The sequence below is a fragment of the Sminthopsis crassicaudata genome, chromosome 3, assembly GCF_048593235.1.
Source record: "Sminthopsis crassicaudata isolate SCR6 chromosome 3, ASM4859323v1, whole genome shotgun sequence".
NCBI lineage: Eukaryota > Metazoa > Chordata > Mammalia > Dasyuromorphia > Dasyuridae > Sminthopsis > Sminthopsis crassicaudata.
The window spans coordinates 4,788,716-4,808,511 of record NC_133619.1 but is presented as its reverse complement, the minus strand read 5'-3'; the positions used below and the strand labels follow the sequence as shown (position 1 = coordinate 4,808,511).

The following is a 19,796-nucleotide window of genomic DNA, read 5'->3' as shown; positions in this document are numbered from 1 at the left end:
AGTAAGGGATTGTTTTTACTAGCACTATAAATTGGCATTTTAGTTTCCTTTAGAAATAAGTATAAAAATGTAAACACAGTATATATATATATAGATAGATAGATAGATAGATAGATACATAGATACATAGATAGATAGATATACATATATTGATATAAAGATATACACTTATGTGTTTATGCTTATTTCAATATATTATCAATTAAAGTCACTAATAATACTAGAAGCTATTGTTAGGACACAAAATGACTCTGATTTCAGGTTTAGTGGCATTTATACTAGCTGGAATTATAAATTCACCAAGTGCAAACTCCCCCCCCCCAAAAAAAATACTCCAAAACAAACTCAGCTGAATCCCAAGTGATGAGTTTTTCTTCATGTCTTTGAAGTTGATGGGACAGTTCCCAAGAGTCAATAAAACACAATTATCTTCTTTTCAGAGCTATTCTTCAGGAGCCTGCCAGGCTTCCTAGCAAAAGACTTCTGTGGCCAGATGATCATCCAAGTAACCTTCTTTGATACTAATGGCCATCTGAGCTCCCTCTTTGAGCAGCCTTGCACATTAGATTTTCTATTCTGCATCTTCCAATGACCATTTTCAAATACCATGGATATTACTAACTTTTTTTGTAAAGACAATATCATGTCTGAGCACATTCGTTAAGTTTTTTTTTTTCCTTTTTGGACATCCATAAGTGTATATGTGTACATATATACATATAAATTATACATATACACATTAATGTTCATGTACGCTATTTACATGCAAGAATACAAATGTGTGTCTGAGCACATATCTGGACACGTCCATTTAAATCCATTCACATTTGCATTAGCTTTATTGTAGATTTTTCTCATTTTCTATATCCAAGCTCTGGTAGAAAAGCAAAACACATTAATAAATGATGATGTCTGGGTCCCAGATTCATCAAGTGAGCCACTGGGTTTTGAAGAATTGTTTGATGAAATGTTAATATTGTTCATTTGAGTTATGGGGCTGAGTCAGGGGAGCTGCTGTACTCCTGCTCCTTACTCTGCCAATGGATTACTGTGTGACTTTGGGCAAATGACCAATCATTCTTCATTTTGTGTACAGACATGCATAAATGTGTGTGTGTTTGTATTTATATTTATAGTGTATACACATATACATATAGCATGCATATGTGTAATGTGCATATACACATATATGTGTTTATATATTGGTTTGGGGATGGTCAATGGAGGTCTTGTATGGTCTGTTCAACTTGGAAATTTTGTGATGGGAAATAATTGCTATAATATAGTGAAAGAGGCAGCACAACAAAGCAGATGCAAGCTTTGAAGTCTGGAGGACCTGGGTTCAAGTACTCCTTATGAAATATAATTGCTATAGATCCTGGGTGAGTCTTATAACTCCCCTCCAAACGTTCTAAGTCTAATTGCAGGCAATTATCCATTATGCATTGCTTTGTACTTTGTAAGTCCTTTGCGCCAATGAAGTCTGAGTCCAGCCAAATACATGAGTGGATCTAATAAGAATATACACAAGACTGATAGCATCGTACTCTCTAGAATAATGCCCATTTTGCTTTCCTATTTAAATTAGCATCCTATATTGTACCTATTGGGAATTCTTTTTTTTTTTCATTTCCCATGTATTTTAAGTTGTTTTCTAAATTTTTGAGAGGTTGGCAATTTCCCAGGAATATTCAGGCTAACGTCTCCAGGAGGGTTAAATTTTTCCCGGCCACAGGATTGTGATCTACAATGGATGAGAGCAGTCTTCCAAATTCAGAACATCACACCATCACATCCCAAATCCTAATTCAAAACCTTTCTAGCCCAACTTTTTGTGCCTGGTATTGTCTCCTGTCCCTTTGTCATTGCTCTAAATCTGGGCCAGGCACCAAGGAGCATTGGGGATTCACAACTTCCCAAAAGAAGAAAATGCAACTTTTGTTTTAAAATCTGAAAAGAAAAACACATTGAAGTAATTAGAGATTTTTGGAACAGTTGGCACAATGAGATGGCCAATGCAGAAGTGATTGAAAAGCCGAGAGTTTGCTGGCAATGGATGGTAATGTAATCAAATGTTTGCTTTCCACAATGCATACCAGGCTGATTTTAGCCCCATCATTTATTCTGCCCTCTTCTGCTCCATATACAATTAACTCTTCATGATTGGCCGAGCCATTTTGTTGGGTGGAGATGATCCAGTGGCAACTGGATCATTTCTTCTCTCCATTCAGTGTGGGTTTACTTTCACACTTTCTCAGTTGACTCATTCTGAATATGCCAGTCAGCCTAGCAGAACCTAGAAGGGCAGGCTACATTCTGTGGCAACCTCATTCAGTAACTCAAGCAATTTTGCCCCCCTTCCCTTCAGCCACAAGAAAATGCTTTTTAAGCAAAACTATGAATTTTCCTTCCTTCCTCCCACCCCAGGAAAGTATAACCCAAACAAGAATGTTTAAGGAGATGAGGCAACCCTACTCAGGGAGGCTGCCTGAATCTGAGAAATGATACTGCTCATCCCAATCACAAAGCAGGGAGCAGAGAAAGCACAAGAATATTTCCCGGAAGGTGTCAAACTGTATTTCCCAGAATTGTAATTATTCATTTGGGCATTTATTCATCTACAGACATACCTGGATTGAAATGGGAGTTAAAAAAAAAAAAGCAAATATCCCAAATAGTTAAACTTTTACTTGACTTTAAAATACTCTGACATCCACATTCTCTTATAAGTCCCAACCTTCCATTGCTCCTCACCTTAAATATGAAATGAGAAGAGATCAAAGATAGGCAAACGCAAGTCAGAGAACAGAGATCCAGATTTGGCTCTTACCTCAAATTACCCAGATGAAGCCTTTGGTCATTCGGTTTCTCTCTTCCCTCATCAGGAAAATGGGAATAATATTTGTTCTGCTCTTCCTGCCTGTTGTTTATAAAGCAAACAAGATATTGAATAGAAAAGTAATTTAAATGCATCATTCAGGCTTTTCCAAATGTTGTTGTACAATTTCAAGCTGTATATGTATGTGTGTGTGCATGTGTGAGTGTTTGCTTGTCTCTATGTGTATGAGTATCTTTGTGCACACAAGCAGCAGAACCTATTTCATTAGTGAACTTATATGTGGACTGTCTCCACTGTTTCAGATCAACTGCTAATTTATAAGTCACTTGCAATACCAGGAGTTTGCCTATCTTGCCAGTAATTGGACAGCTGGTCCACAGCAGAGACCAGACTCCAAGCTACTTCTTCCCACTTCCAACCTAAGTCCCCAAGTTGCTAAAGTCCACAGCAAGGACTTGGTATTCATGATCAATTGTCACGCCATTATTTAACTATACTGTTGGCTATCTAAAACCTGTTTGCTGATGTATTGTGATATCACTAGTGTACTCTGTTCTTTCTTTACATATATTTTTCAGAGATTTATGGTACAAACCATATATGCTGGCTTAATCTTATCCACATATAATCAAATACCTTCCTCTTTTATCAACGAGACAAAGTAGAGAAGATGTATGGCCCCTTTTTAAGGCCATAGTACATTATTTGAGGGTTCTAGTCATTGGACCGAGTAGGAATCTTGCTTTCTCTATAGGAATGTTTTCTATAGGCTCCACCACATTTGCCCTTGTGTCAATATATACCCAGTTCAATGGAAGAAGAAGCCTCTGGAAAAATTAACTCCGTTGCCCTGAGCATTCAAGTTTCATTTTGCTTCCCTACTGGGCATGATGTTCAAACAAACAAACAAACAAAAAAGGACTTTCTTCAGACCAAGTTAAATCAGGCCATGTCACCAGCAGGAGGCTCTATGCCTTGAGATGTCATTATAGTTATAATGGACCTCAAATGAGGATCCCCTGGCACTTCTGGTAACCACTAAGTACTTTTGGATGGCAAGAGCGGGCCATAGTAAGAAAAATTCTGGGCTACACAGGTGACTGCACTGTTTCTTATTCTCTCCTATTGGATATTATCTTCATTCACTTTTTGTTGCAAAGGAGGGTTACTACCAGCTCCTTTTTCCCAGATACTAGTTGACAGTGATAAACAGGAAAATGTCCAGAAATCAAAATGGATACATGCTCAAAGTAATGATTTCCTAACTTGTCTATATTATATGGTTTCTGAAAAAGAAAATATATATATATATGTGTGTGTGTGTGTGTGTATACTACAATCAGAATAAATTATATAACAAATACAGAAATTAAATATTCATAATGATTTTAGTTTGGTACAGGAAGAGAACCGTTTTTAATGTATTTCTTTAAAACAGCAAGATAAGAAAGTCCAAAATGAGAAAACACATTGCTAATGGTTATCCACATGCAGAAAGGACATATGGCTTCAAATAGAGTCCTTTTTAATGAAGAAATGCCTAGAGTCGTTTAGCATGAAAACATGGGACACAAGCAGATATAAGTTCTGGGAGTTTTAATTTAATCAACGAAGCCATTCAATTTCCCAAAGAGATTTTTATGTCTTATATTGTGCTCTATTATGAAGAAATGGCTTGAGTATTCTAACCTTAGGAGTCCCTATTGACATTGAGTTGAGAATGTGAACACAACACTTTCCCTTTTACTCACTGGGAGCATATACCATTCATTGTCTCCTTCAGCCCTGATGCTTCAGTGCTAGAAATTAGATTTCTAACTTCTTAGGATTCTCCAGCACCTTTATATGGTTTCTTCCTGAGAAATCCCCAATGGTCTTGGAACCCAAGGGATAAGAAGAGTGGAGCTACCAGAAGATGTCTGAATCTTCTTATTTTACAAATGACCATAGACAATATGGAAAGGATCTCATAAATTATGAATCCCAGTCCCCAAATTTAAAGATAGAGAAATTGAGGGAGTTTCCAAGATCATACCAGCAAAAAGCATCAGAACCCAGGTTCTCAGACTCCTTCATTTTACCACAGTGTCTGTAGACACAAACTTTCCCAGTTTATACGATGAATTATCCCCCATTGTTATCCTTTTGATGCCAAGAGTGCATAAGGAAGAACCCCAAGCACTTTGGGTGATCCTCCTGTCTTAGAAATAGAGAACACGGGCAAGATTTCTATATCAGACAGGCAGAGATGGATTGCACTCTGAAATGAGGGAGGGAATTTCCAACCACCTGGATAAAATCACAAATACATCAATGTTCTGGAGGATGAGATGACAAACTCATGTACCTTTTACGACTCACCTCTCTCTTTGTTATACATCCTACCTCCTGATCGTTATTTCATTACAGCTATAAGGAAGATATTGGGCATTAGCAAACCAGCTGGAAGGAAGGAAAGGAAGGAGCCAAAGGCTTAAAACAGCCCATAATGGAGTAGCTGTCCTCAGCTGGCTTGCTCTCAAATGATTTAGTTGGTTTATTTGCATGGGACTATCTTCTTCCCCAAAATAGAAAACTGTGATGGCTTGAGGTTGAGAAAATAGCATTCATTATCTGGGAACTTCATCAACAGACAAAATAAACAGGAAATTCTTCAGGCAGTTGAAGATGTCTTCTATCTACTTTTTGAATGAAATGATTTTGGTTTTAGCTACCCATTCATTAACTAAGATTATTGAGACTAAGTAGGCATGCAATATCCCATGTCTAGTGATTTTCCATTCCTAGACATACAGGACTAATATTTGTGTCCAAAATATAGTTTTGTTAGGGTCTTGTGTTAGGAATCAGCTCTCTGGTCTATGGACTTTCCAGGCAAAATATATGGATATGGATTTTTCCTCTAAGGATTAATGGGAAAAATATTCTTTAAAAAATCTTCTTTCGAGTGGCTTAGAATCTAAGATAGTAGATGACAGATTCATTTCAGCCCTGATAGTTTGAGCTGGAGTAGAAAGGTACTGAATCTTAAGTGAGGAATTCTCTCTGAACTATTCAGGATGGAACATGAGTTTCAAAACCCAAGTTTGGGTGGGAGGATGATGTAGCTGTAATAGAACTATCATGGGAAAGTGAATATGGTCCACTGGGCAGCTTCATCCCATTTGACACATCATGACAAATCATGTATTTTGTTAATTCTTCCTAGAGGAAGACTAGCATCCAGAGGTGGGAAAAAAAAGATTATAGTCATATCAGGACTAAGGCAGATTATAGATTGATTCTTACCTGATTGTATCTGCTCTTCATTGAGTTCAAGCTTTTTTGGCTTCTATCTTACATTCATTATTCACATTGCATTCCCCTTACTCTATCTCTCATTCCTTTCCCTTTGTTTTTCAAACTGTTGCTTGGCTCTGTCTCCTTCCTGATACTGATTTTTGAGCCATATTATATATTTCCAATTAATGCTTTTGGAATTCATCTCAGTAATTTCATCCCAATTCTTAAGCTAGTCAAGATCTTTTGAATCCTATCCTTTCTCCCAATTTTTGGTCATCTGCATATTTGATATGTGTGCCATATGAGTCATTAATAACATTATCAAACAGAATAGAAATATTAATAAATATTATTTTAAAATTCTAGAAATATAAATAAAATTTTAAATAAAGATTCCTGGGGTGCTTCCCTTGAGTCTTACAACCAAGTTGGCATTAGACATTGACTACTGCTCTTTGATGTCTGCCATGTAACCAATTTTAAATCTTTTGAGTTATACTATTTCTTCACCTTCACTCCTTCACTATTTCTGCTTTACCTCACTATTACTACTCCTTCACTTCTCACTTCACATATTTTATCAAAGATTCCACTAAAATATCCATAAATTCTTTTGAATAATTTCCCAGATCTGCTGACTAATTATCTTGTAAAAAGGAGGGAATAATATATTGTTACTCTATATGATTTGACATACTAAGAATAACTGGTTATCTGAATATATTGATGGCATTGCAAAGTATCCCCCTCAAAAAAAAAAAAGAAGAAGAAGAAGAGAGATGCTACAGTTGGACTTCCCTATTTCCCAAGTTTCCTTTAAGGTACTGACATTGACTGACCTCATATTTATAGGACTACCTCCTAATTCATTCCTACAGATATGATCAAGAACTTATTAATATCTCATAAGATTTTTCTTATTCAGTCAAATACATATTTGAAAACATGGTCTTAGTTAGAGCTAAGTTTCAAACAATCTGTTTAATTAATATCTTATCACATTCCCTTAGCTTGAGATTGCCTCCGTATAGACCATCAAGTACTAGATGACATTTTCAATAAAGTCAGAGATTGGGGAAAATAATTCTTCTTTGACCTTTTGATGAGTCTCCTTTCCCTTCACACTGAAGTTTTAAATAAGCAGTGAAAAGGGGTTTGTACCAATTACCTTTGAATAGAGGAGAAACTGCATAAGGAGTTCAGAGGGTTAAAGCAAAAGACCTGAGTTTTAACATTATGTACCAGTGTGTAACCAGAGGCTGTGACAGTAGTTGTCACAGCACTGGTAATAATACTAGTATTAACTAGAGCAAGGATGTTTTAGTCAGGTATATTTTTCTATTTTATCTAGAAAAAAACTCCTATATTTCAAATTCCTCTGACGACTAAACTTTTGTGTAAAATTTAGACTTGATAAAATAAAGGAAGGTACACACACAGAGGTATATGTATATGTGTGAATGTAATCTAAACATATATATATATATATATATATATATATATATATATATATATATATATATATATATATATATACAGAGAGAGAGAGAGAGAGAGAGAAAGAGAGAGATTCATAAAACCTTTATTTGTGACCATTATGGAAATTGCAATCAGGGAGGTCAAGTAGGAAGTCTATTGCTATAGTCCAAGAATGTAGTCCTGAGGGAAGAGAAGATGGAAGAAGATATATTCTCATTTATTTATTAAGTAATTAATTAATTAATTTATTTGTTTGTTTGTTTTTGAGGCTGGGGTTAAGTGACTTACCCAGGGTCACACAGCTAGGAAGTATTAAGTGTCTGAGATCAAATTTGAACTCGGGTCCTCCTGAATTCAAGGCTGGTGCTCTATCCACTGCGCCACCTAGCTGCCGCAAGAAGATATATTCTCAAGGGTCCCACTTTCTACTATCAGGAAAAATGGATTTTTTTTTTTCAGCAAATACAAACTAAATACAAATTAATGCAAGAGAGAAATTTTAGTTACTGGTATGAGGAATCAGAAATGACTTTAATAAGTTATGACACCTCAACTGTGATATAAAGGAAGCTAGGAAGTTGAGGCCAAGCTAAGTAGAATAAAAAAAGCATTAGGGCATAAAGGATCATTTCTGCAAAGGCACAGAGATGAGGTTGAAATGTTATATGCAAGTAATAGCTTGGAGGTCAATTTGACATGGACAGAAAATAAGAGAAAAATTACTCAGAAATGTGGCTAAGACATATATTGGTTAGAGCTTTAAATTTCTAGTTTAGAATGTGCATTTACTCTCAGAGAAGGGAGAGTCATTGAAGGTTTTAGAGGAAAGACTGACATTTTCAGCCCTGTGACTTCAGAAGATGACTTTAGTAGCTATGTGGCTTTGGAAAACAGCAATTGCAATCAGGGAAATCGAGTAGGAAATCTACTACTGTAGTGCAATAATGAGGTGAACTGAAGGGATCAAGAGCAATCTGCTCCCAATAGTGAAATCGGAAATATTCCATTCTGTAGAATTGGTCCAAACTCTGTAATGGAAAAGGAAAAGATTATATTAGTTGAAGAAAGGCTCTATTTTCTCCCCCAGATCTGGTTTGTATAAACTCTGAATGTGGCTTATAATTGGTGTTATTTTTTAGTGTATATATCCATATATATCTCCTTTCATAGGTATCACATTTAAGGGTGTGGTCAATATTTGAAAGTGGCCTATATTTGGGCAAATGCTAAATATTTTTAAATTTTATGGCATTTTACTCCCAGAGAGCCTTAAAGGATATTACAAACATTGCTTAAAATAGTCATGTCAATTAAATGCTCTTACTCCCACAGAAACAATTTCATTCATCTTCTCACCATCCTGGGAGGGAGGCTGGCATAGGAAGTTCCATTTTTAAGTTTCCATGGATTTTGTGACTTGACTGATTATATTGGAAGTGAAAGAAAAAAGTGAAAATGTAGGTGTCCTCCAGTCCAATGTTGAATCAATCAGTCAATGTATGCTTTTAATAGCAGTAAATACAAAAAAAAAATTGAAGTTCAGCTGGAGCACATCCACATTTACCTTGTAAATAGTATGCTTTGGTTGAGAGATAGCTTTAATTTTCCTCTTAAAATTAATTACCCATTGTATAAAATTATTTTTTTCAGCATTTTAAGGCATTTAAATGCCATGTCATTCAATGGTTACAGGACTTTCTATATACAGGGCACTCAAGTCACTACTACTTGATTATACATAGTATAGGATCCATCTTCCAAATAAAGAGAAGGGAGGAAAGTAATAGTAAGTGAAAGTCACAAAGCAAATCTCTGATTCTATATTTTTTCATATTCAAAAATTTATGAAGGAAAATAATTCCCTAAAAATTAGAATTGGCCAAATGGAAAGGGAAGTCGCAAAGCTCACTGAAGAAAATTATTCCTTAAAAATTAAAGTTGAGGAAGTGGAAGGTAGCAACTCTATGAAATAACAAGATCCAATAAAATAGAATTTAAAAAGTAAAAAGGAGGAGGAGGAGGGGTAGCTAGGTGGCCCAGTGAATAGAGCACTAGCCTTGGAGTCAGGAGGACGTGAGTTCTGATTATATTTATAAACATTCCTAACATTTTGAGTTATCCCAAAGTGGAATGGTACCTCCTATGAGATGATGGATTCCCTTTCTTTGGAGATCTCAAGATAAATTCTGATGACTTATTTGCTGAATGATTTGCTTATTATACCTTTTTATATTAAGGAAGTTTTCCTTAGCAAGGTATGGGTTGTACTAAACACATGTGACTTCCCTTCCAACTCAGAGATTCTATGATTCTTTTTAGCCAGAGATTTCAGTTCTCCCAATATTTTAAAAATAATTTGTTTGACTAACTCAGAAGGCCGTTCAGTGCTATCTTACAATCAATCAAACCATCAATCAGCAAATATTTACCATGTAGGAACTATGTGCCAAGCACTGTGCTTGATCATAAGTAGATTTCAAAGTCATGAGCTATTTTTGCCCACTAGAGAAGGGCTAAACTGGGAGAGCCTCCTCGCTCTCTCCCTGTCATTTCCTGTGTTTCTAATTTTGTAGGGTTCAGGTTTCACAGGTTCATCAAAATGTGTCTTGTGTGGCAGGTGCCAGAGTGTTTATTTGTATTATTCTTTCCAGTACTAAATTTAGGAACTTGGGACTTTTAGATTAAAGGTGACCAGCATGTTATTAGACCACAGAAGTACATGTTTTCAAATTGACCATTTCTTTTTATACCCACATCCCCAAGTAATCAGGATGTGGTTATTGCCAAGGTGCGACACTGTAACTTTTCACTGCACACGGGTGTAGGAATTAGCATCGATATGATGGAGGCGGACATCAGGACCACAAGCCTTCAGGGTCCTGTGCAACCCACTGGGTTCCATGGGCAAGGAGAGAGCTGAGGAATAAAGAAGACATAGAAATCCTATAAGCCATTTAGGGACTTTGGGGAAAAAATTCAAGCTTTTGGTACTTTTTAATATCAAAAAGATCCATAGATGACATATACATGGACCTTGTGAACATTTGCTACTATTTCTGAGCCTCACAAGCACATCAGGTGGTACAAGGGGTATCATTCTGCACATTTTACAGGTAAGAAAACAGTGTCTCATAGTTCAAGAGATTTTCCTTCAGTCACAAGTCAAGGTGCCATTTGAAATATGACTTCACATCCAATCTTCTCTTCACTTTGACATAATGTTACTTTTTCTGCCATGATGATGAGAGTGCTGGTGAATGGATAATGAAAGAAGTGGGCACATATAAGAAAAGCGATATGTATCAACATTCTAATATTTCTTTTTTATAGTAAAGGAAATTAATGAAGAACAAGATAGGGATGAATTAGACATAAATACTTTCCACAGTTTTTAGCTGTCATTTTGATCAGATAACAAAATATTCCCTTTTCTGTCTTTTTTTTTCCATTTGGAGAAATAATTCTTTTTCCCCAAGCTTATGGAAATTCAGAGGAATTATTGGAACTATGTGTCAATCTCTCTCAACTGATTACTATGATACGAAAGAATGTTAATTCTTTGTTAAAATGAGACTGGAGGAAAGCAACTTCACAACCAAAGTTTTGAAACATTCTTTTTAATCGTATTCCCTCACAGAAATGCCAAGTGACAAGATTATTCTGTGAGCTATAATATCAGATCATAGATCATAGACTTGGAGCAGGGAGTTGATTGAGAATGGCCAACTTATTTTATATGAGACCTGGGGAGGCTAAGGGATGTATATGCCCACCGTCAACTAAGTAACAAGCATAGTGTGAGATCTGAATTCACTAATTCCAAAGGAAGTCCTTTCTCTTTTGATCATGACAAAGGATTATTTTTTTGGAATTTGTTCATTGTTATAACTGTTTTTACTTCATAAAGGTCCTAGTTAGTCGCATCCTCATGAAATAAACACATCCTGGAATTGCTGAGTTCTATACCTTAGAAGTATCATCTCTGACTATTCTTACCAAGATCACAAGGCTTCAAAGTTACTCCACTAAAATGGTAGCATTGGGAAAATTCTGCAGTATAGTTCATGCCCCTAGAGGATATTCCCATTGGCTTTTTCTCCTAAGGTGGAATAAAAAAGCCAATGGGAATGTTCCTTTCCTGTCAGTGATGATTCATTCTCTAATGGATGTCTTTGTTCAATGGGTGATATTTGTGTCCTTGGCAGTTCTAGAAAATCAATGAAATCATTGAGATGTTATCTTCTATCCCTGCATTCAGAGAATCACATTTTAAAATCGAGTGGAATAGAATGGAGTGGAAGTTGTTAAGTGCTTTTCCACTAGTCTTGGTTTTGCCATTTTAATGTAGCCGTGTTGTAAATGTAGGCTATTGATGCTGTGTATTCTATTTTCCAGATGCTGGACTGGAGATTTGTGGCCACTCACTTGATCCTGGCCATTTTCCTGATGCAATGGAGCACTGGCAAAGGCCCCGGGGTTGAGGCAGCACCAGAGGTAATGGAAATGATCTAGGAATGCCTTATCTCTGCCTTTCTTGAAAAGCAATTTCAGCCCAAATGTGAATTCTATGCTGAGTTCACCAGCAAAATGAATGCCTGCTAACAAAAATTCAAACAAAAGATTGCATTATTTTGGCTAATTTTCCTCATGTTTTCCTATTGTGAAATAGAAAATGATAAGCTCAAATGGGCTCTACTTCAGTTTGTAATCTCATTACAATTTGGTCATTTGAATATTGAGACAAAATAAAGAGAAAAACAACTTGGATTATAGCTCCCTGTGCTCACATCTATCCTTTTGATATAAGCACTTAGAGAAGTTCTAGGGTTTCCATCATTTTCCTCAGAATGAAGCCCGGTTGTCTTGTATATAATAGACACTTAATAAATATGTGTTTAAGTGAGTTAAATCTGAGACATAGACCACTAAGAAAAATCATTTTTAATAAGCAGTGAATTTGACTAAAGAAAAATTAACCTAAATACAGCCTTTTCTGAGACCTTTTGAATGGTGTTGGAAGAACTATGGCTGTCTAGTTTGGTGGCTGACTTGTGCAAAGTAAAAAGTTCAAGCCATGGATCACCTCATCCATGTAGATCAGTTTCGATTATTGTTTTTTTTTTATTTCTAGGTCTGTTGGCCCCTTTGTTCACATGCAAGAGTCATCTGACAAAAGATGGGATCACCAAAAAGATCATAGCAGTACCCCGTGTCTTCTTAAGTCTCATTAAGATTAATACTCTTAATGGAGTGTTCCATTGCACTCAATGTTGGGCCCTTAGATTACTTTCTGGCAGTTATTAAAATAATGAGACTGATTGTTCTCCATTTCCAGAGAATGGTTTTCTTCTGACTATTATTATCACATTCTTTTCTATTTCTTTTATTTAGTTTCAAGAAATACATATTTTGTGACTTTCACAAAGGATGTTGAGCATTTCTACACTGTCATGTCTTGGTAATATCACATAAAGGAAGCAGGGAACTGGGACTCATGACTGCTAATCCATCCAAGCTTTGCCTCATATGGAAAAGAAGAAAATAATATAAAAACCCACTTCTAGTCTTCCACTCCTTTTAGACTTTCTACTCTTCCAGTCTGATCAAAACTAATTAGTGCTATGGTGATTGCCTTTCCATGTACTATCTCTCCAAGATAACACATTTGTGTTATTTGATCCTTCCCAAGAAAGGGGCATGAAAGGGACTGGAACACCTGGACAGGTTAAATGGTGAAGGATAGCCTCAGTATCTTAGAAAAGAAACAGTCCTATGTCTGAATGACTGGGAGAATGGCATTAGAATTAGCAGAATCAGACAATTCAGCAAACTCAGACTAAGGGTTTTCCTTTTTAACACTTTCAAAGACAATCCCATAATCAATTACATTTGTTTCTTAAAAAATATTTCCTTAAATAGAATGTGTAAATGTATTTAAATATATTTAAATTAGTAAAAATCTGTTATTACTTAGTATCATCATTAGTGATCTCAACCTGAAAGGATCCTTGAAGGGCATTTGGACCAATACTTTACGATGTTTTATTTTAATTTATGGAATAAAATACTTGATCAAGAGTTGTTAAAGCCTAGGCTCCAAGAACAGAAATGATTTGACCAAGATCACATAGGTAGCAAATGGGAGAGTCAGGATCCATAGCCAGAGCCTCCTTATTTAAGGATTTCCAGAGTTTCAATCTATTTCTAGGGATAGAAATTTGTAAGTGAATGGAGAGTTGTTTTCTGAAAGACTGAAACTTGTGAGAAGTTTAGGATCTTTAGGATTGAAGATTTTCACAGAAAAATCGGTGGGCACCAAGGTGATGGCTAACAAGGTCACCCAGTTCAAAGAGTTCTTTAGAATTTCAACTCCCCATAATTGATCATGTTCATAGCTGCATTCTTTTGGGCAGCCCCTATTTGAAATCACTTTTAATCCCAGAAACAACTGTCTTCTTCCTGGATCATAAAACATCTGTAAATGACCCTAAATGGGCAAGTAAAACCGAACCATGAGGAGGGCACCGACTTTCCAGACTTCTTCAGTTATCATCGGTAACAATGATACTATCATTCCTTTCTCCAGCAGGCCATTAACTCCATAGCTGAAAGCGCACAATCCCACATTGAAAACACTGAAGAGAAATCTGCCACTGAGCTGACCCAGAAACTCCTGTTCCTCGATGAGCTGGTCTCCCTGGAAAATGATGTGATTGAGACTAAGAAGAAAAGGAGTTTCCCTGCCTTTGGGGCTCCACTGGACAGACTTTCAGCCGGATCCTTCAACATCAAAGGCAAACAGAGGTAAGTGAATGCATCCATAGGTCAAGGGAAAATGTCTCTTCTTCAACTCTTAAGTTCTAAAGTGTGAGATATTCTGTGGAAGGAATAGAAGGGATAGTCTTATCCTCGAGCCATGTTCTCCCAATGATGGTGACAGCAAGCTCTCTTCGAGGAATCTGAGGAGGAAGGTAGGAACCCACTAATCCTGGGGACAATCACATTAACCTACTACAGCTGGAGGGTCCCAAGGACCAATCTACTGGTGGGGAAGGAGGGGAAGCACAGGAGATGACAACTATTTATCCCATGGTTTATTTGTTTCAGCATAATGTTAACTATGACCTGGAGCCTATCCATATGTACATGCAGGGACACGTGCATGCACAGATATATGTAGACACAAGCACACATATACATACAGGCACATGCATGCACATGCACATGCATACACATGATTATAGTAGCTCTAGATTTAGCAAACTGAAACTTTAGTTAACTGAGCACAGGAAGGATCATTTTCAGAACATCCTGCTTTCTTCAATCCCCACTGAACATCATTCTAGAACTGTCCACGTTGTCAGCTCATTTTTTTTTTCCTGAATCATTATAGTAGTGTGACAATCATCGACTCTTGACAAGTGAGAATCATTACTCTTGGCTTTGACTTGATCATTCTAAAAAAAGTTGTTCCCTGTGCTAAGATCTGGAGAAAAATATAAGAAAGATGGAAGTGTAGTGGGAAGAATACAGATGATACCAGGTCTGCCACTTCTTACCTGTGCAATTCTCTGGGCCAAAGTTCTTCACCAAAAAATAAATAAACAAACAAACAAACAAACAAAGAAATAAATGATAAGGGATCTAAACCAAAAAATATACACAGATGCTTCTAATTCTAAACTCCTGAAAAGCTGATTCTATTCAAAACTCAAGAAATTTGTTAAGCCTTTTTTTTTATTTTTAGTATCTTCCTAATATAAGCATATCATTTACCCATTTCTAGTAATAGGAAAAGTAAGGATACCTAAGGGGTTAACTCTCAGACAAATCCACCTCTGATTATCAAGTTGAGTTTCATTAGAAGTTTCACTAAAAAAAAAAATACAGTCATGAATGAGAGAGACAGACATACAGACAGAGACATAGAGATATGGAAAGATACACACAGAGACAGAGACACAAAAACAGAAAAATACAGAGAGACAAAGAAAGAGACAGACACAAACAGAAAGAGACAGACAAACACTCAGACAGAGACAGACACAGAGAGAGACAGAGAGAGAGGGAAGCAGGGAGGGAGGGAAAAGAGGAGGAAAGAAAGGAGAGAAAGAAGGAGGGATGGAGAGAGAGATGAATTAGACAGAAGTGAAGTTCTATTATAAGTAATATGATGAACCTTTAGTCAAGAGAAATCTCAGTTCAAATCTTAGCTTTAAACCCTTTAAATAATTCCTAATAGATTAGTTAGTTGGAAGGTTGAACTGAGAGTCTGGAGGCAAAGGGCTAGAAGGATCTCAATTATTCTTTCATCTATTAATAACTCTCTCCTATGTGAAGCTACTCTTGAAATATAGGGTATAAACTGCTTTCTGCTCTGAGAGATGGCTAATGTTACGTGAAATAGCATCTCCCCCAGACACAGAAGCTTCTTGAATGGAAATCTGTCAGCAACTGAATACAAATGATGCACAAATCATGTGATCCATGGCTCAAGTTGGACTGTGTTGAAAACAGAAGACCCAGGGAGTGGGGAGTCACTCTAGATCTAGAAGCCCAAAAGAAAGTTATTCTCAAGACCAGTAATCAGGAATGAGTGACTATGGTAGGAGGCATCCCTGCTTTTCTTAGGGGCCCATTAAATGGTGAAGTTCCCTTACTAAAATGCATTACATCATTTTCTATTATCCTTAAAAAATAAATATTTTTTAAAATGTGGGATCCCAAGAAGCCAGGATCTTTACTGCAACAGCAAAGTACTTTCTAGGTTTTCTGACACAGAAGAAAGAATTTGTGTGGGCAGCCTTTCCTTTTCAGGATTGTTCCTGTGCCCTTGAGGATTTAAAACAAGCCTTGTGCCCTTATTCTGTTTATGATCAGAACTTTTACAATAGATATATGGATCATAGATTGTAAAAAAAAATGAATCCCATGCACATTAAAGACACATGGAGCAGATGTCTGTTAGAGAATATGAACTATAAACATGTCAGAAACATATAGACCACATACCTGTTAGAGACATAGTATAATACCAAACCCACCAGTCCTTAACTCCATATTCCTATATTTAATTTTGAATCTAACTCTGTGAGACCCCTTAATTGCATACACAAACACATGGGAACCCTAGAGTTTCAAAAGTGTTGTCATCAACTCTGAAATCTTGTCTTTCGTCCCCCATCACCTGGACAACATGTACAATTCAATTCAACAAACATGGTACAGACACTGGATGGGCACTGGGTATAAAAAATCAAATCAAAGCTAGATTCTGCCTTCAAAGTGTTTCTGTTCCATTACGCCACCCTGTCTCTAAGAGAAATACCACAAAAGTTTACAAGGAGAAAAAAACCATCAACTTAAGGAATCAGAAAGGACTTCCTCTGGTTGGTACCAGTTGAGCAGAGCCACAATGTCCTCATCAGTGTGATGAGAGGGTACATTCCTGGCAAGGGGGACAAATGTGGAAAGGGACAAGGTATACATGTGGGGGGTTGATATAGATAAAACACCTTCATGACCAAGACTTGATTTTATTTTCTATCTCAAAAGTCTTCAGGCAGTTTTACATGTGGCAATGATGTGTAAACTAGAAAAAATATGCTTCTGTAATCTGCACACAATTGATAAGATTCTTCTTTTCCTCCTTGATAGCAATCTATAGAGTTCTTTGTCTTTTTGTTTTTTTAATTCCCAATTCATGAACAGAAAAATTGAGGATCATCATTAGATTTTCTTCATGTAACCAAGTCAAATAGCTAAAAAAAAATTGGTGAAGTAGAAAAGAATTTTACATTTTAGCTCTGCTGCTTCACTATTGATGTCACCTTTTTGTCATTTCCCTCTCTCGACCTTGGCTTGTTGGTGTGTGTTATTTGATGTGAGACCTAAATCTGATGCTGTAACAGACTTTGACAGATCCAGAGTAAGAAGGGACAACAGGGGACAATTTGCTCAACCTCTCATTTTACAGATGGGGAAATTGAGGACAAGGGATAATTACATGACTGTCCAATGTCACACAGGCTCTAAGGGGTAAAAGAAGGATTTGAATGTGGGGAATCTGACTCCAGTAGCATGTATCCAATATATAGCATTTTTCTTCTCATAACAACCCTCTGGTCTAAGTAGTAGGAATATTTATTGCTGAGTCGCTTTTTAATTGTGTCTGACATTATGACATTAGGGGTTTTCTTGGCAAAGATACTACAGTGTTCATCATTTTCTTTGTCAGCTCATTGCACAGATAAGGAAAAGTGAGACAAATAGGGTTAGGTGACATGCCCAGGGTCACTCAGCTAGGAAGTATCTAAGGCTGAATTCTAATTTGGGAAAATTGGTCTCAGACTCAGCTCTCTGTACATTTTGATGCCCTCTAGCTGCTCCAAGCTGAACTTATTATCTATATTTTATTTATTTATTTGTTTGTTTTTGCTGAAGCAATTGGGGTTAAGTGACTTGTCCAGGGTCACACAGCTAGAAAGTATTAAGTGTTTGAGGCCAGATTTGAACTCAGGTCCTCCTGACTTCAGGGCTTGTCCTCTATTCACTGTGCCACCTAGCTGCCCTTATTATCTATATTTTAAAGACAAGGAAATTAAAGCTCCAGAACTTCAAGCCCTAGTTGCAGAACTAAGATCCAGACAGGATTCACAACCTTTCTCCTTTCTGTTTCATTATGCAGTGTTCCATGTAGTTCTCCCTTTCTCACCCAAATCATTACTGAGCTCAAGTCTTCCCCAAGAGGACTTTCAGAATCTGTGCAATAGCTCCTAAATGCCCCATCCCCACCAGTAATTGTAGCTTGTATTTCTTTTGCCTGCATATTTTTCAGTTATTTCCTTGTTGATTCCCCTTCCTGGAATCAACCAATCAGCTTATATTAAGAAGGAAGTTGCTTTAGAGCAGGGACTGATTTATCTTGGTATCTTTTATATGTGTTGACAACTTAGCACAGCTGGATCAGTCATTGCTGAATTGAAGTGAATTGGAAGTCCCTGTTTGTCTTGACTCCATGTGCAGTGTGATTTCTCCAGCACACTTCACTTCTCAGTACACTCACCAGTTACAGAACCGTGAGCCCCTTTTTTTAATCCCCCTCTACTTAGAAGAAATGAGTTAACATGGAAAATTCATGTGTTAAAGAATGGTTGAAGTTGAAGTGAGCAGGCATGTTCACAGCCTTTCCAGTTGCCCTCAGTTAAGGCAACTTCAACTTAACTCATTTGATAGCAGTTAGAATTCACATCCTTTTACCCATTGTGGGTTCTTTCCAAGTGTAAAATATTCCCATTGTGGCCAAAGTTCAAAGGTCTCGATGGCAAAGACAGAAGTGAGAAAGATGTATCTCAAACAAGATTAGTTTTTCTACCTGTTTCTGAGTTTAATGAAAAGAAGGAAAAATTCTGTTTATTCATGAAAAATATTATATTTTTGAGATTTCCTTCCATGAAAATTTTTAAGGCTAGAACTTTCTTATAGGGGGGAAAATAAACATTTCCTGCATCCTTTTGTCCCAACAAAATACAAACTAAAATTGTAACAGATTGAAATATTGTTTACGTATAAGTTTAGTATAGAATTTCAGAAACTTTCAAGTTCCTTTCTATTCCTGGGGGAATGAAGCTCCATAAATAAGTAGAATGATTGGGTATTTAAATAGCCAGAGTCACAGTTGCTCATTTAGAGCACAAAAACTCTCCCTTCAACTCCATCATCCTCCATACTATGTTTGCAGTTAAACAATTAAAATAGCAATGTTTGTAAGAATAAAAAAAAAATGGACTCTCCATTATACTCCCTCCTTCACCCTACTCATCTTCCATACTATGTTTATAGTTAAACAATTAAAATTGCAATGTTTGTAAGAATAAAAACAAAATTAATGGACTCTCCATTATACTCCCTCATTCGCCCTAATCATCCTCCATATTGCGTTTACAATTAAATAATTAAAATAGCAATGTTTATAAGCATAAAAAAATGGACTCTCCATTACACTCCCTTCTTCACTTCTGTCAATCTTCATCCTATATTTATAGTTAAATAATTAAAATAGTAATATTTGTAAAAAATGATAAGAAAATAATGGACTCTCCATTACATATGTAATCTTTTTGAAGCCTTGCCAAAGGCTCCATCTGTCAGTTTTTAAAAATACCAAGGGCTTTAATATGGAAATGCATGGCTAGAA

The 19,796-nt window shown here is 36.5% G+C and overlaps 1 protein-coding gene across 4 annotated transcripts in view; it reads left to right on the top strand.

Moving 5' to 3' along the window:
- The window catches only part of OSTN (osteocrin), an 82,268-nt gene that overhangs the window by 47,369 nt on the left and 15,103 nt on the right, over positions 1 to 19,796 (top strand). For 2 of the 4 annotated variants that reach the window (XM_074307663.1, XM_074307665.1), the window contains exons 2-3: positions 11,996 to 12,094; positions 14,190 to 14,404. In XM_074307663.1, the coding sequence (XP_074163764.1) occupies positions 11,996 to 12,094; positions 14,190 to 14,404 (314 nt within the window). Of the gene's footprint in view, positions 1 to 11,995; positions 12,095 to 14,186; positions 14,405 to 19,796 lie in introns of all 4 variants that reach the window. The other 2 variants (XM_074307662.1, XM_074307664.1) reach the window with 1 other exon arrangement.